Source organism: Zonotrichia leucophrys, chromosome 1A (assembly GCF_028769735.1).
Source record: "Zonotrichia leucophrys gambelii isolate GWCS_2022_RI chromosome 1A, RI_Zleu_2.0, whole genome shotgun sequence".
Lineage (NCBI taxonomy): Eukaryota > Metazoa > Chordata > Aves > Passeriformes > Passerellidae > Zonotrichia > Zonotrichia leucophrys.
Window position 1 is genome coordinate 2,003,736 of NC_088170.1, and position 24,510 is coordinate 2,028,245.

The 24,510-nt window shown below is 38.2% G+C and overlaps 1 protein-coding gene across 20 annotated transcripts in view; it reads right to left on the reverse strand.

Moving 5' to 3' along the window:
• Positions 1-3,970: 3,970 nt before the first annotated feature.
• The window catches only part of PLEKHA5 (pleckstrin homology domain containing A5), a 155,451-nt gene continuing 134,911 nt past the window's right edge, over positions 3,971-24,510 (reverse strand). For 6 of the 20 annotated variants that reach the window (XM_064734917.1, XM_064734900.1, XM_064734891.1 and 3 more), the window contains 12 exons: positions 23,767-23,868; positions 22,455-22,566; positions 22,174-22,220; positions 21,210-21,398; positions 20,579-20,696; positions 18,153-18,268; positions 15,907-16,116; positions 13,259-13,417; positions 11,885-12,006; positions 10,943-11,088; positions 9,745-9,829; positions 3,971-6,899 (listed from right to left, as the gene is read on the reverse strand). In XM_064734917.1, the coding sequence (XP_064590987.1) occupies positions 6,881-6,899; positions 9,745-9,829; positions 10,943-11,088; positions 11,885-12,006; positions 13,259-13,417; positions 15,907-16,116; positions 18,153-18,268; positions 20,579-20,696; positions 21,210-21,398; positions 22,174-22,220; positions 22,455-22,566; positions 23,767-23,868 (1,425 nt within the window). In that variant the 3' untranslated portion in view covers positions 3,971-6,880. Of the gene's footprint in view, positions 6,900-9,724; positions 9,830-10,942; positions 11,089-11,884; positions 12,007-13,258; positions 13,418-15,906; positions 16,117-18,152; positions 18,269-20,578; positions 20,697-21,209; positions 21,399-22,173; positions 22,221-22,454; positions 22,567-23,766; positions 23,869-24,510 lie in introns of those variants that run through there. The other 14 variants (XM_064734961.1, XM_064734952.1, XM_064734925.1 and 11 more) reach the window with 6 other exon arrangements.

Here is a 24,510-nt window from a genome sequence, read left to right on the forward strand (position 1 = left end):
CATTTAAAGCACTATCATGTCACCCATCAGCGAGCGCTCGCTTTCATCCCCCAAAACCCCCACACAATGGCAACCACGCCGAGAGCACAAAGGGCCGGCCAGAGGGGGAAAGGGAGGGAAAGAAGCAGCAGCAGCTGCAGCCGGGATAACTTTGCTCTGCCGGGCTCCTTCTGGGCGAGCTCTTGAACTTGCACTGAAAACATCCCTTCATCTCCTGCTTCCCCTCCCAGCACAGCCTCTGTGCCCAGGGCAGGCGCTGGAAGGGAGCTCGGCAGCTCCCGCACCCAGACCAACAGGTAACGAGGGTGTTTGTGCAGCCGTGCCCTCGGCCAGCTGCAGGAGACACGGAGGGAAAGCCTCCTCCTGCAGGGACACCGATCGCCAGCAGCGCTTCCCAAAACTCCAACCCAGCCTGCTGGGCTGCCTGGACCTGCCAGCACTACCATCTACAAAGAGCAGAAAATGTACAGCTCCTCCTGTACAGCAGTTGTTGTGCTGCAGTTACCTGTAATTACCTGTCAACAAAAAAGCAAAGCGCACAGCAATCCGGTTTTTCGTTCAGAGGTGCAGGTACAGCACCCAAGGGTTTGGGAATCCAAAACTCAGACTCTCTGATCGCTGGAGAGTCCGCAGCGCTAAAGCTTTAACCAGGATTCACTCCCGAGCACCGGCATCCCCTTAAGAGTTTGGAGCTGTAGAGACCTTACAATTCACACACCGCCTGTGGTTAATTGCCTGAAAATGTTGTGAGAGTCAGGGATTCCTGTCTGCAGGTGAAATGACTGCAGGAGGACGGATGGGAAGCACTCCTGTGAAACAGGCAGGGCTCAAAGCAAGGCTTTAGAGTCCCACTTCTCACAAACATGACCCAGCTGTGCTCCTTGGGGTCCGCAAGATTTTAATGAGGCAAAAATGATCCAAATGTCACGACCTCTGTTCTCCCTTGTCCTGAAATCTGGATGATGGAAATGAAGTGGAGCTTAGCTAAGTTATATTTAGCTGAGCACACAGAATGCAATAGCTTTAAGATCATGAAATGTAAGTTTTAAAATAAAAAGCTGCGAGGTCAGAGCAGTTATACCCCCAAATCAGCTTATATAAGCAAGTGTGGTTTTCCCAGGGTTGTGGTCCATGAATATTAACCAATTCCTCTTCACTAAGGCAATCTCCTAAATGGCTGGGGCTGGTTGGTTAATTTGTAGCTGCTACCTTGTAAATAGTGGTCAGGATTTCACACATTATCCAGGCACTTTGTCTTTATTAAAAATATTTATTATTTGTAGGCACAATATACTAGAAGTACTAGCTACAAAAAATTATGGGTCTGTTGGCACAGGCTAAGAAAACAGCCAGGAATGTTATTCAAAGGTGATTTTGGTTTCCAGGCAATTTCCCTGCTCACAAAATGACACCTCTGCATAGACCTGACTCCTACAAGCTGGCTTCCTTGTAGTACCAGATCTTGCATGTGGAAACTCTGAGACATTCTCCAGGTAGCCAAAAACCAAACACAAAATAACATCAGGAAACATTCAACTGTCTTTTTCCCCCTCTGTCTAGATATGAGCATTTCAGTGTATAAAAAGAGTAAACCCAACAGCCATTATCAGCTGTTTCCTAGACTGGTGGATGAGCATACTAAAAAAAGAAAAAAAAAAAGAATAAAAAATCATTTGTGTTTAAAGCTAAAACATCTGAAACAGCCTCTATGTTCTTGCTGACTTGGGAATTTACCAAGAAGAAAGTTGCACAGTATGAAGCACTCAGCTTACATGTGTAATCAGTGTCAAGACTCACCAGAAATTCACATTGTAAAGAGGTGATTTATGAGTTGAGTTGCTGAACTTTTGCAGTCTTTTTTCCCCCCTCAATTACTTTGAAATGTACTGTCAATTAATGATAATTTTCTCAAACAAATTCTTAGGTGTTTGTTTATATACTGAATTATCTTATTTCTATTAAGGTGACTATTACTTAGAAAAAAGTTTTTTTCTAAATAGACTCCATTGCTGAAAATAAAGGAAATTTACATCAAGTTACTTGGGAATCTTGGGTATCTCTCATTGCATGCTTTGAGATTCAATCTTTCAGGATGATAAGCACCTGCAGATTTCCACCACTCCAAACAAGAAACTGATTGCCTGGATTCAGCTGCTCATGGAGGGACACACAGCTGGGGTGTGGATAAGGCAGATTTTCTCCAGATAAGGAATGCAGAATATTTTACAAATTGTGCTGTAATGGATGTAAAGATGAAGAAGAGAGTCCAGTACCGCACCAGTCACTTCACTGTGACAGAGCAGATAACAGCAGATGAGGATGAGACATTTTCCTGAAAGTTTTCATGGAGCAAACTTCGAGACTGTAAGTAAACCTTCCTTATTCTACATATAAAGTTAAACACGCAAAGTCTGCTTTTTTTAAAATTTTCTTTTTTTAAACAGTACTCATTTCACCTTCAAAGGAGCAAGAGGGTGTTTCCATTTTTAGTCTGAAATACTTTGAAGTATTTCCATTCCATACAACAGGGATCTGGATAGTATTTGACCAGAAGAAAAAAATTAATTCCTTATTTTCATTTTGGTTTCAGTAATAAAGAAGTTAATGATCCCACATCTGGTTTTGTCCAGATATACTATACAGCAGCCCACTGAAAACAGCTCTGTTTGCTTCTAGTTTTACTTTTATCCCAAACAGAGCCTAATCCAGCCCAAAAAAGTGTTCCTAAGCACATCCCTAGCCAGACTGCCACACGAGGCAATTGGCAACCTCTGAGCTGATGTCACTTACCCAGAGCTGCAATTAAGAGCTGCTGCAGTTTCACCACACCAGCCAGATAATATTTAGACAGACCTTAAAAACATTTTTTTTGGCATACCACAGAATGAAGAAACACCACAAAAAAAAAAAAAAAAGCCCCAAAATCTTCATTCCATGAGTAACATTTGAATGCTGACACATCTGGAACAGCTGGGTAACAAGTCGTGCATGTCAAGTTCAGAAAGCAGCTGCTTTTAGCCTTCATTTTGGGTCAGGCATTTGTTTGCAGCCACCAGTATATTCTGTTTTATTTTGCAGCAGCTTCTTCAGCGTTCCCATATGGACAAGCCAAACAGCTCCTAGGATATACCAGCAAGCATTTAAAATGCTCTTTAGAAGAAATAAAGGCCAGATGTTGCTTTGTTAGCTCCATGTGCATCCCTAGAAAAGTTAGATGAGGTTGCTTCAGATATATTATCAATGCCAGGTACAGGCAATTTGTTTATCGGCTGTTTAAATGTCAACTTTCTAAAGGACAGAAAATAACATTTTAACTTAGGATTCAAACTGGGGTAAAATTAAACTACCCTAGAATAACTTTAGAAAATAATTATGGCACAATCCAGGATCACAGGGACAAAATAGTACCGTGCAGAAAAGACATGATGGGCCATTTCTGAGATCTGAATGAGTACTACTTATGGTTTATTAGACAAGGAAAAATAAAACCCCTCCACCTTTTCTTTAAAATATAATGAAAAGTCTGAGGTAAGACTTAGCCAACAGCACCACTGATTAAAGGTATTTATTCTGCTGCTTCGCTCACCCAGGGTACAACTTAATTCACTAGTCTAAGTCCTAGAGAGTTTATTTATTAAATCTATTACTGACAGTGTAATTCATTAATGTTTTTCATGTATGCACTCCTGCTACATGCAGTGGATCCAATAGGATGGATAAGAATTCTGTCACAATCTGTCCAATTAATGTGATTTAGATTGAAAGGTGCAAGGTTTTTCTGATTTCCTGAAAACAGAACCTTATTGGATTCATTTTATGATGCGTATTTCTGAGGAAATGTGACCTGAGAACTACTTTTTCCACCTTAGTGGTAACATAAACAAGGTTTGGGTTTCAGCTTCCTGGTGAGGTCTTTCCCTTTGAGCCAGTCCACAACATACAAAAACTGCCAAGACACCAACTATAACTTTTTGAGTAATGTCACTTTATTAAGGGACTTTAAAGATTCACATTCTCTAGTAGCCTTGGAACAATGCAAATGGTGAACAAAAGACAAAAATAGATGTAATTGGTTCTGAAAAGCATGAACATCTGTAGAGAATGTGTTGCATTATTCCTAAGGACTCTTGCTTTTGAAAAAAAAGCACGTTCCATATATACAAGTGTCAGTGCAATAGCCAATAAAGCAATCAGTCAGAAATATAAAAATATCCTAGATACAAACATAAAATAGATGTTTGAAGGCTGACCATATCAGTATTCTGATATTTCTATATCTTAGGAATATGATCACTGGGATGAGTTATTCTGATGAGGTAAGAAACAGTAAATGCTCTGTGATAACACAAAGCCATACATTTATTATTATTTTTTTTTCCATAAGACAAAAAAATAGAGCACCCAATGAAACTCCAAGTCTTTGCAGCAAGTGCCCACAGGAAGTGAAATTATAGTCTATGATCACTACTACATTCCTGCATCATTCACCTTTGCTGTCTTTGCCAACAGTTCTATCAGCAAAACTTGCTTATTTCCCCAACTTGCCCAGCTCCATTATCAACTGCATGTTCCTTGCAGATATACCAAACCAACAACTGCTTTAGACACAGGCAACATCTATAAATGTCCAAAAATCACTTAGTCATTCTTTCCTTTATTGGTTGCAATTCTTTTCTTGGCAGCAAGGGCAGAAAGAGATTGCAAAACTTGACAGCAAAGAGCTCTCTCTAGGAGGGTTAGGGAGAGAACAGGGTGTGTCCCATCTGCTTTGCCTCAGGTGTTCCACTCAACACTTGAGCTTTGGCTGGTTGTGCAATAAAATCACATTCCTCTGTCTTTTGGATGGAAGGATGCAGTAGTTTGGGGCTGCTGTTCCAAAAAAAGAGGTAACTCTTCAGCTTGATGCTGCCTGCCTGCATTCATCATTCATCCTTCCTTCAGCCACCTCTTCCACTGTGACCCCTCCAGGCTCTGCTGCTGAATTCAGCAAAAAAATTTCTACTTTTTAACTTTTCACAGAAAATGGCAGAACAGGCAGCCAGACAGCATACTCTGTATCTTTGTGGCAAAGAGCACCAGGAAGAACACGGAGCAGAGCTGGGAGTGCCAGAAGAATCCAACAAACACAAACTCCTACTTGGGGAGAGGGGTAATGGTAAAGTAATATCAAACTGTGAGGCAGTATCAGGCATTCCTCTATGGAAAAGCACAATGAATTCTTTAACTTCTAGAACAGCAATATTAACTTGATCAGGATATGATTTGTGTGATAAGAAAAAAGCACAACAGGAGCTGGCAGCTGCCTTCCTGTGAAACTTGCCTTACCACTTATGGCACACACATGCACTGAAGCACACAGCAGCTGCCTGAACCTGCAAAAGATTCCTTAGCTTTACAGCCTAAGATTCAAAAGCTTTCCCTGAAATATTTTTGTTTTCTTAGTTCTTTTCTAACCCTCTTTTGTCTCAGGCAAATTCAGGCAGCTGTGCGAGACGGAACAGCGAAGCTTGTAACATCTGTAGTGTGACAACACTGTGACAGATTATTTCAGGCTTTCTTTCAGTTTCTGGAAGATGCTGTGCAGATGCCAAAGCCTCCAGGAATCATCACACTTCTCTCCTTAACCCCAGCGAACTTGGCAACCAGCGTTTGCAAATACTGAATTACTGCTCACCACACCCCACTAAGACAGGCTATTACCTCCCGTGTAAACAGGCAGGGAATGCAGGAGCAGAATGACTAAGTGATTGTTCCAGTATCACAACACAAGTCTGGGAGAGCCAGGAGCTGAACCTGTATTTCTTGCATCTCAGTCTCAGGTTGTCTGTTTTGTTCTGTGTTGCAGCCTGAATTCTTTCCTGAAGAGGAAGACTGGGATCTCTTAGGAGTCTGTCACTGCTACTCTGCTTGACAGGTGATGTTGCCAGTGGGGTAGGAATTGTTGCATTCCCCACATCAAAAGGTGGAACACAGTGTGACATCTGTTTGCTGGAAGAAATACTAACCATACAAGTCCTTAAGAACATCAACATTTATTTAATATGATATAAAAGAAATGGGATATGAACATTCGTATCTGAACAATAATAAGTGGCTTCTCATACTTACATCGTATGTGCTCATTGTATAATATATACACAATGAACATAATTACATTTGTACACAAACTAAGTACTGGATTGAAAACCTGCTTATTGCTGTACACACCCCAACCCCATCAAGGAAAAGCCCAGTACCTCAAAATACCTACACTCCATTTTAGTCAAGAAAAAGGAACCACTAACATTAATGTCTATGTTGACAGAAGTGTGGCAGTAACTGCTGACATTGCAACCTGACCAAGAAATCATTACAGCAGAAACAGGACATCTCTTACTAAGCAATAATAAAAATGGCACATTTTAAATATATCTATATGTATATATATATAAAAATTTTACAAATAAATTGTTAAAACAATAAATTGTAATGCTGAAAAAGTGTAAAACAAGGTTTAGTGGTGATATGTAAAATTAACCGAGTTATGCATCTAAAAGAAGGAAAAAAGTAAACTTATATGATCCATCATTAAAAGAACATGAAATTCTGAAGAATAGCAAATAAAGTTCTGACTGTAGGCTGCACATGAAAAAGAGCCTTTGTTTTATGTGCACAGAAATCATAGCAGCAAGCTGGTATCAGGAGAACAATCTGAAGGTTGTTGAGTGTACACGTGGGCCATTTAAAGCTCTCTTGGAATAAACATTTTCCAGGAAGTGATAAAACGATGCTCTGTGGCCAAAAGCATCAGAACTATGAATTTCATAGATTTAAAATATACTGTACAATATCTTCTCATATTTTCATAGGTCAGGTCCATACATCTCAGGCATGAGTTGTTTCAACAGAAGCCGTTAGTGCTGCAAGACAGACACAGATGAAGTTACTTTATTTTAGCAACAGAATAGAATCTAAAGAACTCAGGGGATTAAACACAGCAAAGAACTCCTGACCTCAACCTAGCAATGCAGGTGTAGAACATAATAAAATATTTTAGAAATCAGTTATTTCCAAAATGTGTTTTCCTGATGAATAATACTGCTGTCAAGATATTTCAACAGAAAGAAGCAAAGCCAAGATGTTTTTTTTTCAAATGTACACCACTTTGAATGAGAGAGTTTTATCCTGTTACTCATGGTCACCTTCAAATGCTCTTCACCTAAAACCAGCAATACCAGCAAAGATCCTAACTAGCCTTAGAAATGCAAGGCACATTTTGGAAGGGGATGCAGAATTATTGAGCTGCTACACTGCACTGGAAGTGTTTTTCAACTGCTCTACCCAGAGCTTGCTGTATTTTGGTAATTGCTGCAAGGACTTCTATAAATAACTTTTAACAGTTCATTGGTAAAAATGTTCCTGAGCTTTGAACCCAGGTGCTGTATGAAATTTCATTATCCCCCCATTACTCAGTGCAAATGCAATGCTTAAAATCTAACAGGGCTGGTGGTACACACAGAGATTTGTCTCTGCAGAATGAGGGCAGTGACAAAAAAGGAGCCTTGTGTTAAGGGGTTTCTCCTTAGTCCTACAGTATCCTGTGCCACCAATTTCCTATGGCAAATTCCCCTGGCATCATGCCAAGAGTGTAATTTTTCTAATTGACTGTAAAAGCCAAATACAGGTATTACCTCTTCATTCCCTGAAATCCACTATACATTTTCCAGATGTTGCCTGAAAAATTTGGTTGCATATGACCAGGGCTGACCCTACAGCCTTGAGTTCCCTTTGCCACTTAAGACTTCTTGAAAATGAGGGATGCTGAATTCCTGTGTGCTAAAAGATGTGCCAGAATCCTTCAGCAAAGCCCTGGAATATTGGAACCACAGCCCCAGGAGGAGAGGGCAGCAAGCACTGTGCTCCATCCATCTCCCCTGTATGCTAAACCCAGCTCACGGCACAAATCTGCTTTGGAATTTGGCTCAAGTTCTGGGATCCTTTCTCCACCAGGGAGAGGCATGTGCAAGCAGGGAATCAGACTGACAAGTGCCATTCCAGATGGACATTTTGTCAGAAAATTAAAAGCAATTAAAGCCTCTTTAGAGGCTTTTGAGGGCAGAGTTGTCCTGAACACAGGAATGCTTCACCTGCAGAACTGGCTGTGGGGATACACCTCACCAAGCCTTTTCCTATTCATTTCTATTTTATTTAGCAAAAATCCTAAAGGAAATGAATTTGCTGATCTGATCTTCTGAGCTGAGAGCAGCTTAATGCAATTGGCGACTGATTTCTGGTTGCTCCCCCCTTCCTGAGAGGTGCCCTGTGCCTACAGACAGAATCCAGCAGTGCAGTTTCACTTTCATTACTGACCCGAAACTCAGCTGGATGGGGGGAATGTTTGTGATATTTAAAAAGGAGATGCATGATAAATGTGTGTATATTTATACAGTATATTTATATACATTTATAAATACATAATTTACATCTATATATAAAAATATATATTTATACAGTGAACATGAAAAGCATTAACACAAATCAGTATTTCCAGAAGGAAAGTCACACTTTTTTTTTTTTAATAGTTCTGTAATAAACATTTTGAATAAAAGTATAAAAATTCAAGCTAAATCTAATCATGGCAGACCACACCCATCAGGAAGGCAGGAGCAGTGTCAGGACTGAATGTGAAAATGGCATTTTCCACTTTCTCAAAATGAGAAAATATTTTAATAATAGTCATTTTTTTTGTTTGAGGAGTATAAATAGTTTCTTGCCCTTAGTTCATATTAGAAAGGTCTCTGTGATGACTAATAAGTCTAAGTTTGCTAAAATGAAACCTTGGCAATTGAGACTGAGACAGGAAATTTAAAAAAATGTATTTTCATAGTTTCTCATGCTACATGACTGAAAATGTCTCAATTTTAAATTGTTCTTGATTTTAAAGCTTTCTTAGGTTACATTGAACATTGCCATTGAAGCAAAGCTCATTCTTTTAGCAGAATGCTCATTTAAACAAACACTTCCTGACAACAAAGAACAAACAAATGTGGATTGATTTAAATGCAGGTGAAGTGCTGACGCATTGACACTGATATCCTACTAATTTTGTTAAACACTTGCCCAAACAAACACACACTTTATATTTCCATTGCCATTTATTAAGTGGGTGACACCAGAAGTAGAAAATGTAAATCTGGCCTAACTCATGCTTTCTAACTTGATTCCTAGAAGCCATCACCCACTATAGCAGGAAAGAGCAGCTGTGTGGGGCTTTCTCTATAGAAAGAAGGAAATAAAGTTTTATAATTGTTGTTTCTATGTCTTAAGCCATGAATTCTTCAGGCCATTACCCATTCCATCCTGGGCATTCCCAGCTCTGAGCTCTGGTTGCCCATTTTGCCCATGGCTGAAGCACCAAGACTCACGTGCACCTGTGCAGTGATGCTCGTGCCTTAACTCCCTGGTTTGGAGCAGCCCAGGCTGTTATTTCCAAGGCTATTTACCCTGCCAGCTGTGGAGAACATGCCTGATAAACCAATTAGCCCTTTCTCTTTGTAGCTGGACAGAGAATGCACTCCTTGCAAGCAAAGCAATACACAAATTTATTTGTTTTCTGGCTCATTTATACTCAACACTGCAGGTAACACTGTCTTGCTGAGTATCAGATGTTTCTCCCAAAAACACCAGCGCACAAATAACCTGGAAGAATATCAGGAAGAGGAGAGGTGGGAAAGCAAGCACCTACTTGTCTGTAACTATACACACATGAAATGGGATCCCTCTGTCAGCTGGGTCTGTGTGGATGGAGCTGGTGACAAGGACGACTCTGGTGAGGAGGGCAAACTTTTCACTGCCAGTCATACAGCAAAAGAAAGAAGAGTCCAAGTTACAGAAGCCATAATAAAGATCAGCTTGAAAAAAAGCACCATTTCAAGCCACAGCAAATGTAAGAAATAAATGAAAGCTACACAAGGTAAAGGCTTAAAATCTGGTCAGCACAAAAAGCACAGCTTCAAGGGACAGCACAGCTGATCCCTAATCAGGCTTAGAAATAACTAGCAGAACAGCAAACACAGGAATGCTGATGTTTTATGTTGCCAAGAAAGAGAGGGGGGAAAAAAGTGAAATTTAAGTAGTTGGGATAGGCCCAGACCCACCTTCATATCCCAGCTCAGATGAACTGAACCTCCTCATTCTGCTGAGCAGTGCAAAATGCACAGACAAGTTCTGGTTTTGATTATCAAGTCACAGAGAGGATTGCTGACTGCACTACAAAGGTCCAGATCACCTTTTATATCCATAAGTTGAACCATTTGGCTTTCTTAACCATTCCCATCAGCAAATAATGTCTTGAAGTCTATCTTCTCCCTTCCTCCTTCCCCACTCACTCCTTTTTTTCCTTCTTTGCACACAGTTTTGTTTTATTCCACTCTTCTCTTCTTGCAGAATAGGCCACCACCAATCATTGCTCCACTCAGGAGCTGTTTTCTGGTTTTTTTTTTAATTTTTCTTACTCCTCAAAATGTGGCCAAACTGGGGTCTTTTCCTTGCTAGTTTAAAACATTGGAAACTCAATAATTCCACTTTTTTGGGCATATCTAAGGTCACTCAGCAGCAGGGAGCAATGGTAAAAAGTCTACACATACCCAGGACTGAGATGAAAAAGGAAGGATTGGCTCCAACCAACAACTACAGCATGACTCAATTTCTGGCAACAGTTATTTAAATCCCTGAATTAGCAACTATAAAAGCTATATTAAAACCTCAGAAAAATGGAGTTTCTGTAGCTGCCCACTGGGAAACTATTTTTCTGTGCATTATAGAACTGTACACTTCACATGTAGACTAGCTCAGCATTTTCAGCTCACAAGGGTTTGAGAGCATCAAAAGACACAATGAAAATGAAATGAAGTTTTACATATGTACTGGATAAGTTGTGCTTCAGCCAAACTCTTTTCCATACCTGCTGCTGCCTGATTTCCTTTTGAAGACTGTGCTGCTAATTCAAATGAAGACACAATCCCTTCTTGTTCTTGAACACTGAGTATTTCACTTTCTTCTGAGCTGCTTTTGGGTTTGTGGTTTGCAACTGTGGTCACACTCTGCAAGCTGCTTAAAAAAAGCACAGCATTTAGAACCTGCTCTAACTTAATTTCAGGTGTTAACCACTAAGTGTAGGAGCTTTAATTTAATTTTCTCCTGTTAACAGAAAAAAGCTGCAACTTACAAGTTAGGGTAGCATAAATTAAGCAGGCATTTTGAAATCCTTCTTACTTTGTGTAGTTACACTTTTCAAAAAGCACCTGGGATTTAATTCCTTTCCTTTCTGCACTCCTGCAGTTTCCTACTGCTGCAGGGTCCTGTGACAAAGTCATGACCTAAGGTGAGAACTCACTTAGGACCTGCAGTGGAACTTACACCAAAGCCAGGAATTGTGAGAGAGAAATATCCGAGATATAATATCCCTCCAATTCTGCAACCCTGCAAAGCGCTGAGGGAAAAAATGAAGCAGGAGATGTAGAATAAGATCTTTAGTTTGCTCCTAAATTAATCAGCAATAAAGAACACGCTATGGAGCACTGGCTGGAGTGTTCACAATAAATTGATACAAAGCTTGAACTGACATTATTAAACACATTTTGGAGGCCAAGACAAGGATTATGAATGCATTCTGGTTATAACTGGGACAACACTTAAGAATAAACATTGCTTCACCCTCCAAGTCATCAACTCTGACTGAACCTCTGCAGCAGTCAACCCTCTCACTAGATTTCCCTATATATAAACCTCTCAAAACCATAGAAATAAACCTTTTCAGTATTTATGGCAATTGCTTGGTCCATTCAGCTAATAAATACAGCATGCAAGTTTAAAATAGCCTCTGAACATCTTGTTTGATTTTTACCTTATATCACCATCATGTGTTTCTTCCAATTTATTTTTCTTTTCTGCTTTCTCTTCATTACTCCCTTCTTTTGAGTCAGATACAACATGTGCATCTGATAAAAGATCATCAGTTTTTGACAGCTATAAAAAAATTGAAATCATGAAACAAAAAGCTGTAACACACACTAAGTGGCAGATAAGAAATACAGTACCAGGAAACAGTTTTATTAACAGACAAATTTTGCCATCATGTATACTTAGTAACTCAGAATTACATAACTTAAGAAATTTTTATCAATACCATGCAGGTTAATAGAGTTATCCTAAAACTTCTACCAGAGGCCAGGGGCAGGGTTTGCCTTAATAACTTCCAGAACTCCTCTGAGCTCTTTGGATTGCAGCCTGCCTGTTTTTCCATGCTATCCCTCTCCTCATGATGCCAACAAAAATCCCAGATGCTGCAATATTTTGTTGATAAGACTGAATGCTGCTTTTAAGGTCTGATTACATATCAACAATTTGAGTGTATTACATAGTTTTCCTTTTGAAATATTTGCCTATTTAACAAAGCAACAGTCTCTCAAGTTTTTCCAATGGATAACAATAGAAATTAGTTATTTGATTTTATACCATTCTCCATCAGATATATATATATAAACTAAATATAAAATAGGAAAGCAAAAGAATGATTAAATAAAAGAATCATTTATTGAGGAATATGGATATAGAAGAAGAAAAAACCTCTACACAACACTTAAAAAAATATTAAACCATAAACAGGATATGATTATGTAGAAGCAACTCTAGTAATCCATTCTTCACAGTCAGTCTGGTTTTGCTGAGTCTTAAGGGAACTTTAGTACCAGAAACACCAGGGTAATTCCCTGCCAAGTGTGTTTCAAACTATTTCAGGGCAGAAATCAAAGCAATGAAAAATATCTATAAGTACAGGTACTGCCTATTTCCATGTGTAATTTGTTGTGTCAGCTTTATTCTGCTTTCTATAAACCATTTGATGCATTATAGCCAACCAAACAAAAATTCAGGGACTGTAAATGGCTGTCAAAAATTCCACTGGGGTAGCCTAAGCAATGAATATGTCAATGATTATTATTATTTAAAGACCGCATACAAGTAAATTCCATGTCTCAGCTATAGACAGATCCCATTGAATTTTGTGATTCTCTACAGAATATTGTATTTTCAATAGGAAGTCTTTATCTTTCAAGAGAAAGGAACTGGCTAACTTTCCCATCCTCTGGTACATGTGTCTCAAAATAGTTTGCTACTGCAAGATAAGCTGATGAACAGTTTAATAAGGAATAGTTCTGTCCCTCTTTAGCAAAACTTGAATTATGTTATTGAACAGTTTAATAAGGAATTAGTTCTGTACCTCTTTAGTAAAACTTGAATTATGTTCTGCATCTCCATCATTTTTGAATTGTGCTATTTCTTCTCCAGGACTTCCATTATTTTGTTTCAAATTATTTTCTCTGCCGGTGCTCTCGAACTCCTTCATGTTGCCAGACACTGTATCATCCTTTCTCCGATTCTGAGGAATAAAATTGGTACATGGACATATTGTTACAGAAGTTATCACAGTTCTGAGCCTTCTGCTGCCCTCTGACTGATTAAAAAAGAAATACTTGAAAAAATCTTAAGCATAGATTGCAGTAAGGAAAATAGAAATCATTAAGAACTCGAAATTTTCTCGTTTTTCACCTTTCAAAACAGTTCAGCCTAACATTTCTTTGTCTGCAAGATTATTGTACTTTCTGCCCCATCTTCCTTTCCAGCATTTCAATGTCACCCTGATCTTCTGAAATTTCATTCATAATTAGCTCAGTCACAAATCAGCTCAGCAGCATTCTTACTTGCATTCATAAGTGCTGCTCTTTTTATAAAATAGCTTTTTCTGGTTTAAGAACAAAAATCGATAAAAACCTGCTTTCAGCACAAAATTCTCAGTGCACCTGCATGCACTTCCTCCAATTATCTTGGGTATCCTCCAAGCCTGCGGTGTGAACTGATTTAATAGAGGACAACACAGTATCTGATAATGGCAGAGAGCATTAATTATTTCGTAAAGAAAAAATTAATCCATGGCGCAGAGAATAAGTTGATATAGAAATTTTGAGGAAGGACGGTAGGGGTGACTCAAGATTGTGAGCTGTGACCATGATACTGGCAGAGCTGAAGGCAGGCTCATCTGAGAGCTGGAGCCATGGAAGCAGTAAATCTCGAGGCTGAACTCCTGTGATCTAACACATGCACCCTATTAAGGGGAAATTCCACCTAAGTCAGTTCATAAATCAGTCTCTGCTCTCCTGAATTAAAGTGTGCTCCCCTTATCATCTGCTCGTCCCAACAGCAGTTGTGAAGCAACTTCCTTTTGGATTATGGTAATCACTTCAAAATTACACAGCAGGCCATTAATAAAATCCTCGTCCCCCTCTAATTCTTAAATAACCAAACCACAGTCAAAAAGACTTCCAGCAGTTAATGCCATTGCACCATTTTTCTAAAAATCAATAGACATAAAAAACTATGCTTTTAGAAATAAAAGCTATTACTCAGCATAATACCTCATCCTGGGGCTTTTAGCCAAATAGCATTCTGGAAGAATTAAAGTTATTGTAGAAAAAGTGACTTTGTAATGTGGACTGTTAGCTAAATATTCAATTCAGAGATCTTCTCACTTACTCTATAAATTTATTATCATCCACAGAGGCCTGATTTCACAGAGGAGACTGAGGAACACGGGGCAGTGAACAGAATTACTCTGGATTCTGCCCCCAGGTGTGGCACACAGCACTGCAGCTCCCTCACCCTGAGGTTTGAAACCACACCACAGGGAAGAGACAAAGCTTAAACTTTCCTTTTCAGTAAAAACTACTGAAAGAAACATCTGCACAGCTCTCTCTGCTTGGCATGACCTCTTCAAGAGAAAGGCAGTGTTAATCACAGAAATATTTGTAGGAACTCCCTTCACATGTAGCACTCCTGATGTCAACCCAAATGCAGATGCTCTACTGCAAAGGCTAAAATGGAATTCAGAGTCTTCTGGGGATGCAAAGTTCTTGAAGAAAAAGTAACTTTTGTATAGCTCTGTAGCAGAGAGGTGAAAAAACCAACCCAAAATGCAAAGCTGAAACATCATCTTTTGAAATACCTGATTTCCTCACACTGCAATATATTTAACGTGCTTTTGGAAAATCAGATGTTAAAATGCCTACAAAACACACAAATAAAGAAGGCATTTCCGCACCAGCAGAAAAGCAAATAATACTAATAAAAAAAAGAAGCCAGTAAACAATGTGGTCTGAAGGAAAAAGTATTCCAGAAGATTAAAAACCCAAAGAAACCAAAAATCAACTCCTTTAAGTTACTGGAAAAGAAAGCTAAATTTAAGTATCTAGAAAGTAGCAGGCTGCCTAAAATCTGCTATCCCATATCTGTGTTTGGTTTGGCTTTTTGGGTTTTGCTTGATTGTCTGGGGGTTTTTTAGATATATATCCAGAATAATATTTCCTGGTTGGTGACAAGCAATTGTATCTTCCTCCTCTCTCTCCATCCTTTACCCATGAATAAACTTTTCAAGCAAATAACCAAGTTTAAGAAGGGTGAAAACAAAAGTGTAGGTTCTGTTTTAATGTATTTATGGGCTCAAACACCACAGCAGAAGAGCATCACTTAGGTGCTCTGATCATAAATATACATTCCTTCCTAAAAATGCTGCAGATGTTTGAATACATTACAGGCAGAAAAATCAGCACTGACTCCATTTCAACATCAACAGAGTCTCCCTGATCTTGTTTTCAGTCCCAAACCTTGCAATTTCACCCTGTTTGCAAATTTTGACCAAAACACCCGCCCTGTTCCCAAACATCACAGTGCACAATCAAATGAGGATTTGATCCACAATCAATGTGGATTTGAGGTGTTTGCTTCCCAAAAAGGCAAAGAAGTGGCTTCTACCATTAGGTGCAATTAGGTGTGTCCAGTTTTTAACTGGGCACATCAAAGCTTTACATCACCCACCTGTGCCAGTTTGAGAGGATTATCCCTGACATAGGACAAGCTCTGGGAGGGAGACTGCTCTGAAACACCAATAATGTTGAGTCCTTTCCTCTTCTCTCTCAGACAAGCTTGTTGGTGCCTCTTTATTCTTTCCATCTGCTCCTCCACAGTCATTCGAGGCCTTGAGCCTTCTGCAAGGCACAGCTGCTCCACTGCACTCCTTGGTCTTTCCTTAAATGGAAGGGAAAAAAAAATATTTATATATACATGTTTCACTAAAAACTAAGATTTCAGACTGTAACTTACCAGAAGAGATCACCTAATGATTTACTAAAGGGCAGAAAAATAGTGGGCAATAAAGACCTCCTATGTTTGTGAAAAAAAACCCACTACAAATACCAATTAACAATAAATGAACACTGAAATGCAAAATAAAAGGAAGGAATAATTTGCTCTTCTGAACAATAACATCACCATCACCAACTATAAACATCAGGAGAATGGGTAGATGCTCTCTGAGCCACCCTCTCAAGCTGAAACAATTCACCAGACATTATAAAACCGGCAAACACGAGATATTTGACTGAGACAGAAACATAATTGAAATGTAATGATCCAGGACATTTATACCAGTTGATCTAATAGTAATTTCTGCCTTTTTATTTCAAGAAAAACTACAGCTGGGCATCATTTAACTGCAAGTGCAGGCTGAAACAAAGTGAATTTACTACCACTTAACAATCTGTAATTCTAAGCATTATATTTTTCCCAAACTAACACCCATTTACCTAATCTTTTCTTGAAATTCACTGTTTTTCAGGCAGATTTGTACTTTTTGTGACAGACAAAAGTGACTTCAGGCTAATCAGCTGCATTCAGTGCCCTTACAGGAACTGATTTGATTATGAAAAGTGGTATTCTTTCTCCAGCCAAGATCCTGGGAGTTTCTCTCTCCTCTCCCTTTCTTCTCACAACTTCTCTTCTATTATTTGTACTGTAACTCTGGCAAAAGTTTTCCTCTCTTTTGCATGAACTCCATGTACATGTGTGTCTTTAACCCAGAGACTACAGAACTGTCCAATCTGAATTTCAGGCCCATTACCTGCATACTGCTGACTATATCCTATTTTCTGGCTGCTTTAGCTATTTCCCAAATTGTTTTAGAACTGAAATAAACAAAAGCCTGTGTTTGTTATAAAGGGGCTGTTAAAATTGTCAAATACAAGTGTTTGAAAGATGCTTCATGTGCTTTCAACTCAAGCCTGAATTTCAGCAGATTTATCATTTCCCACTCAGCTCTCGCCCAGTTTGAGCGTCTCCATGCAGTTTAACATGCACAGCATTTATCATTTTATCATTCCTTCTAGAGCAGTCTCTGTTAGAATTCTGGATGTTCAGAATTTTAGACTTTTTGTGCTTTTAGGTATAGACTTTTAAGAAAACACTACATTAACTTGAGGTTTTAGCAAAAGTTTCTTAGCTTGAATGATAGAACCGAGATTATAAGTGTGTAGTATAAATGGAAATATGTAATATTACATAGTTGAAAACTTAAGAGTTTAAAGTTTTAGAATACAGTAATATACATAAAGCTATAATAGAGGTTTTAAGGTAGTAGCTGCTCTTTTTTCTACATCTTCTTTACTTTTTTCTTTATGGGTTTGAGTGGGACTTTGTAATTAGAAAAGTCTGCATTGCAGGACACAAGTGATTAGTTATTGAGTAAAAAATAAAAATAATTTAAGTGTAATTTCTTAATTAAATAGCTTTTCTTTAAAAGACTTTGTAGAGACAAATAAGGAGACATTTTCTAATTTATTAGTAAAATGTTGTAGAACAACAGCTTGTAAGACTGTAATATAGATAAGTAATAAACATCTGAGTCCAAACACAAAATACCATCTCCAGTGCTTTCAATCCCAATCCTGACCCATGTAAAAAAAACCCCAAAAGATTCCAACTAGTATAATTAATTAAGTATATAATGCTAAATCTAGTATATAATGCTTCTACAACAGTGATTTTTCTTTCTTTCCTTTTTTTTTTTTTTTTGGTAAAGATATTGAAAATAACTTCAACTTTTGGAGTAACTACCAAACGTAAACATGTATAATTTAACCTAGTATATAAATGCTTCTATAACAGTGATCAATCCTTCTTTCTTTCTTTTTTTTTGGTAAAGACAATGAAAATAACTTCAATCTTTTAAAGTAACTACCAGACTTAAAAATGAACACAACCAATGCTCAAAGGTCATTTTCAAGTACCGTTCTTAGATCTATCTTCTTGTTCTTCCTCAAGGTGACATAGGATGCTATTGTTGAGGACTCTGGTGTTGGGGATTTGGTTCTGGGTGGTACAACTCCCACAGGGAAATGTGAGCCTGCAAAACAGCAAAGCAACAAACTGAGTGCTGTGCAAAACGCTGCCAAAACTGGTGATTGGTTTTCTAGAAAAGACACATTGTCAGCCTTGGGAACCCTTCTCCAAAAGGCAGATTCAGAGAGTGGTGCTGAGGGTTGGTGGGCGCAGACATGGAAAGTCCAGGCAGCTCCTGCATGGTTTCATTTGTGTGTGCACACACCAATGCTGATGTCTGTGTGTGCCTTAAATCACCCTGAGCCTGCTCAGCTGTGAGTGAAAACAGGAGCTGAGGTTGTTCTGCTATAAAGCAGCAGTTTGGATGCCCTTTAGACATAAAAAAGGATAAAACACAGCAGAATTCCATTTTCTTTTTGTGTCACCTTTATGTACCACACAGGTCACAAATATTCCTCTGCTCCCATATCTGTTCCCATTTCCCTTTAATTGCTGATGTTTGAAAAGAGAGGGAAATGGCTGGCATGGCAAGTGCTCAGTACTTTAACCACAGTGCACAGCCACTAGAAAAACCTTTTTAAATTTCCTCTGAAAATATTTATTTTTAGAAACACCCTCAGTAAGAAACTTCCATCACTGAGGTATAACTTCTTAAAACAGCAAGGCAGAAAAAACTCAGAGATGAGCTGCCTGTTTTTTCCCTCATCATCTTAAAAACTTAAGACAGAATGACATAAAAATGTTTCCTGTCATGGATTACACACTATAACAGAACTGAAACAATCAGCAATGGTTACATTTTCCTACTGCACAGGGATTGTTATTGTGAGTGAATGCCCAGAACAAGAGATGTCTGTTAGAAAATTCATCTGCTCACATGATAAAACACAGCTATGATAAACCACACACTGGAGGGAGTTTTAGAATATACAGAGCCTCTCACTGCTTGCTACCACTGCAGCTATTCTGTTCCACACCTCTAAACATTATTAATCTTAGAGGAATTTGCACTACTGCTTTCCCTCACTGAGGACTGTTTTTCTACAAATGGACAGAATAAAATAATTTCTGTCTTTGAGACAGACAGCAGACTAAAGGTGCTTAAAAAGTGTTGGGTTTCTTTACACAGTCAGTGTAGATTTTCTCATTTTGTCTTTATCATAACTTCACCTTTTGACATAAATTACTGTGAATAATCAGAAACATCATAGGTCAATGAAACCTAGGCATGTTGTCAGAAAGACAAGTTTCTCAATTTAGGTCATTGATGATTAGCAAATCTCAGGATAAATATTCCATTTTCTGCCACCAAGTTAACAGGAATTTAATTATGTGCCTTAACATTGTATCTCAGCAAATACCCCAGAGAGTCTGAATTGACAAATTGTGTGGTAAGTGCACGCTTAATTATATCACAGGGCCATTCACAGAGTTTATACCCAAATTGTATGCTAACCTCAGTTTTAAAAACCTCTATGACCATTCTGATGGAAACAATATCTTTGTAAAAGTATAATTCTTGGTAAAATTCTGTTACCACTGCATCAGCCTGCTCTGTAATGTCAAAGCACCAAAAGAGAAGGCAGTGATCCTGCTGCCACTGGCAACATCAATCTTTAGGGTAAAAAAATAGCTAAGTTTAGGTAGTTTTCCTGAAAGCTCTTAATATGGTTTTTGGGAGGTGCTAAAGCTGGCCTTTTTCCTGAAGCCACCTTTAACAAACTATTCTGTGTGTTTTAACAAACAGAATTGAGAAGCACTTCCTGGTAAAAGACTCTACCAAGCAATTAGTAGCTTTTATGGGAGCTAGATGAAGAGAAGAATCTAAAGCATTTAGCAATTGCCAAGACCTTTATTGTCTGTACACTCCAAGGTCATGATCATTATTCCTATTATATCAGAGGACAGAAGGCAATTCAACAATTACAAGATTAAAAAAAAGAAAAAGACATTGTTTCCCTGCCTTATGAGAGCCTGAAAATTCTGCGGTGCTGCCTTTTTGGACGTTCCAGTGACATAACATCGGGAGCTTGATTCAAAAACTCAGTAATTGTTCAAGGGCAAGAACATAAAATGGGTAATTGTTCAAGGGAATGGCGTGTGGGGAATGTGAGTGATGTGATTAGACATGGTGTCAATAAGGATTTCAGGCTTGTTGGTGAGTGTAATGTTTGATTTTTCTGCGGTGTAATTGACTGAAATTTCTCTCGTCATATAATTAAATCATTATTTTATTGTGGAAGCCGTTCCATCAAACTGAGAAATGGACAGGCTGCAAAGGCACAAACCTTGAGGCAGCTTCTACAACACAGCTGAGCTCTGCACTCCTTGTGAGAAAGCTGAAAGGTTACAAACACCGTGCCTGGGAACAAACCTTTAGTAGAAGATTCTGATTCTGAAACCGGTTCTGTTTTTTCTTCACCATTAGACTCATCCACTTCTGCTACTGTAGTTAGCTCAGGTTCACTCTTATAAAGCCTATAATCAGGACCCTGAGGAACAGCAAGGCATGAGGTAAATAAACAGGCACTTTGCTGCAAGTATTTATGTCTTAAGACTCAAACCAATTATTTCGTGATAACTCTGCTTTCACTTGAAGACAGTGTTCCATCCTTCAAGTGGTATGGCAGAAGTGTTTTCTGGTAGTTAATTTGAGTAACAACATTTGCAAACAATCAGAAAAAATTGCCATAAAAAGGCAGAGTGATGGGGTTTTTTTAATGATCTTCTGGAAACAAACTGGTACAAGCTTCAAAAGCTGAGCCCAGAGTTTTTTAAAGAACTAGTCAGGAGAATCCAAATTTATGACATTTAAGTCTTAAGACATTTTATATATGCACAGAACAGATGACAGGAGAATGTGAAGAGCAAATGATGCAGCTCTAAACAAAACCAAATAAAAGTGAAACCATAACACAGAAGTAGCCAGATGAGTAAACAAAAACGGTGGCTGTGCAAAGGAGGGAGGATGCTTCAAGAACAACGTGGCAGTTTAAGCCACTTACACAGTAAGATCCATTTCTCTGATATCCTTGAACTTGGTACATCTTCTTTTCTTCTGTCAGATGTACTGGGCCCCTGCTATAACAGAGCAAGGAGCTGCTATCACTGGGCAGAGGGGGGATTATGGGAGGATGCTCTGTAAAGTCATAGGACCGAGGGAGTGGAGGACGAGGTGGGACTACTTCCTCTTCCTAAAGATTGTAGAATAGTCACCTTATTTAGACATGAGCACCTGGTACAGTTATTTATAACTTAAAAAGAAAAATATATTACCATGGCTACAGCAGCTATAGATTTTGCAGTTAAAGGGACAATGTCACATTTAACAAAAAGGAAAAAATAAATCTAGCACCTGTGCTTTCTGCTGGACATGTACAAACTCCCTAAATCATACTTTTAGAAATTAAATCCATTATCTTTTGAAAGATTTTACATAAATGAGACTTTTAGAAAGTTCTGTAAGCCAGATGGATATTGCACACACTTTAGATAACCATGACAATGTCCCTTTAAAACTGTAACTTCCAGCCAGATTTTCAGAGGAATTGAACATTTGGGAGCTCCCACAGTCTCAGCTCTTCTTGTGGGTGCTCTGGCCATCTGAGAACCAGGCTCAATATCTGAATAAACATATAAAGCAATGTATTTCTTCCCATGAAATGTGTGGTGGGTAGAAAACATAAATCAGGGTTCATATTTCTATGTTATGAGCCTAGGGAGAGGAAAAGGTAAGAAATGGAAAAGAGAAACATACCAGTGAGAATACAGAGACACAGTACAAATGAGTGTTAGAATTACTAGAGGAGCTATCAGTCTTTAAAACTAGTTCATAGTATGGTGTTTTTACAGAAACATACTGAATACATCCTTCAGACATCCTTAAAATATTCACAATAACACTTGTTTTTATCATAGCCATGTTACAACTTCCATAATGCTAAAATAGTAAATATGCTAAAACCATACCTCATTTTTATATTTAATAGAAGAAAATGTCCTTGATACCATGATGCCTGTTTGGGGGAAGGTGTGGAGAAAAAAAAGAGAAAAATGGTTTTCAATAAACAGCTTTAAAAATATGAACTCTAACCTGCTGCTATCAACCAAAGACACCAAGCACCAATTTAAAGTAGTATTTACTTTGTTCTCTTCTTAGTCATTGTGCCATTTTTTCAAACATACAAAAGCAATGATGGAGCTTATATTAAAAAAATTTATATGATGCAGTATCATTCCCTATTGCTTACCTGCCTCAGAAGAGCTTCTTTGCTGTTTATGTTTAAGTAAACCCTCCATGACATCCTGAATTCTCCAGAGCTCCTTCTGAATCTGAGCACGCTGTATCCCTGCTGATTCAGTCTGCCAGCAAATATGGCCACTAATTAGCAAACTTAAAAATGTATCATTTAATCTAGCACATAATGCTTCTATAACAGTGAATTTTATTTATTTATTTCTTTTTTTTATTAGGTAAAGATAATGAAAATAACTTCAACTTTTGGAGCAACTGCCAAACTTAAAAATGTATAATTTAATCTAGTACATAATGCTTCTATAACAGTGATTTTTATTTTATTTTTTTTTTTATTTTGTAAAGATAATGAAAAAACTTTTGGAGTAACTACCAAATTTAAAAATGAACATGTCCAATGCTCAATGCATTGCAAGTGCAAAAAAAAAAAAAAAAAGAGAAAACCTTTCTCTCTCTTTACACTGCACATCCTTTCACAATGAAGGAAAATAAAAGATGGACTTATTTCATAATGCCTCAGTCAATTTGAGAGCAATCTGCTAATTCAAACTTCACTTCAAGAGCAGAATTTCATCTTTGGTCTCCAAAGAAAATCCAGGCAGGCTTTGCACAGGAGACCCACATAGAGCCATGGAAAAGGAACCAAACCAGGTGGAGATGAACAGTGTTTGCATATAAATGTATTCACATGCACACTGTGCACCAATCAATGCAAGTTTTCCAGATTTTGGAAATCATTGCAATCTCTTTTGTGGCTGCACAGAAAATCAACCCCTGGAGCAAAGATCCTGCAGTGCAGAGCACAGCCAGATATCTGTGACACCTGCATGTCCATATTATCTGTGAGTGTGCCACACAGAGCCTTGCTGAGGAATTCAGCACCAGCTCCTGAGTACTAGAATACACAGCACCATCCTTCGTTTGGAAGGCCTGAAGCAACACCCACAGCATTTCCTGTAATAAATAATTTTATCAAAATCAATTATTTTAAAAATATTCAGAGAAATGGAAGGATTTGTGTGAAGATGTATTATGACTATCAGAGCAACTAAGGTCTGAGAAAACCATCCTGTTTCAAACCTGCTCACTGAAACAAAAAAAGGAAGCTCCTAGACAAAGGAGTATCAGTCTTATATGTGAAAAAAAAAGAAAAACCTGATCATTTCTTCAGAACTTACAAGGTAGAAAAAGAAAGTAAAAGTTTGTAATTTAGTTCACCATTTGTTCCCTTTTTTCATTTGAATAGTTTTAAAACTCATACAAAGTCCAAGTGAACTGAGTGTATTATTTTAAGATCTTTGGCACACCTGAATTTCTCCAAGCCGATCGAGCTGGTCCTGCATGTGGTTCCTTGTTACAGTTACATCATACTCCAATTTATCATATTCTCTCCAAGCTCTTTCCAGTTCCTAAGTATATAACAAATGTAAAGAATTAGGGATACAGTTCAATTAAAAAAAAAAAAAGTTTTTTTTCTTTTTCCAGTGGCATGAAACTTCAGAAAGTAACACATAAATAGACACCAGCAATAAATAAACAGATACATAATTTAGAGAATGCAATGCTTAAACAGCTTTTTGATTTTCTAATGATACTGAATGAAATTCAAACAAACAGCATTTTGAAAATTCAAACAAACAGCACTAACAAAGAAGACAGGCATGGGCAAATTCTTCAGAAAATGCCTTTATAGTCAGCAGGCATGTGGATCTTAAGCTGTCTTTCCAGCGAGGCAGAAAAGCCACAAAAATGGATGCAAATTTGTCTCTTTTATCACCCAGAATACAGATGTGTGAGCGCACAGCATGTGTGTGCACAGGCAGAGCATTATGCAGGGAAAATGCAACTCATCCAGCTGCCAACACAACACTGCTCTACTCATGTGCAGCTGCAAACACCACAAGGAAAAGGTGGAAAAAAAATTATTCTTCTTTGAGGTCAGCCCCACAGTCTCACTTTTGCAGCCTACATCAAGCAATTTACTCATTTAGAATAAATTGGAAAGTTAATGAGGGAAAGTGTGTCTGGAGGATTTCCTTTCCCCTGATTCC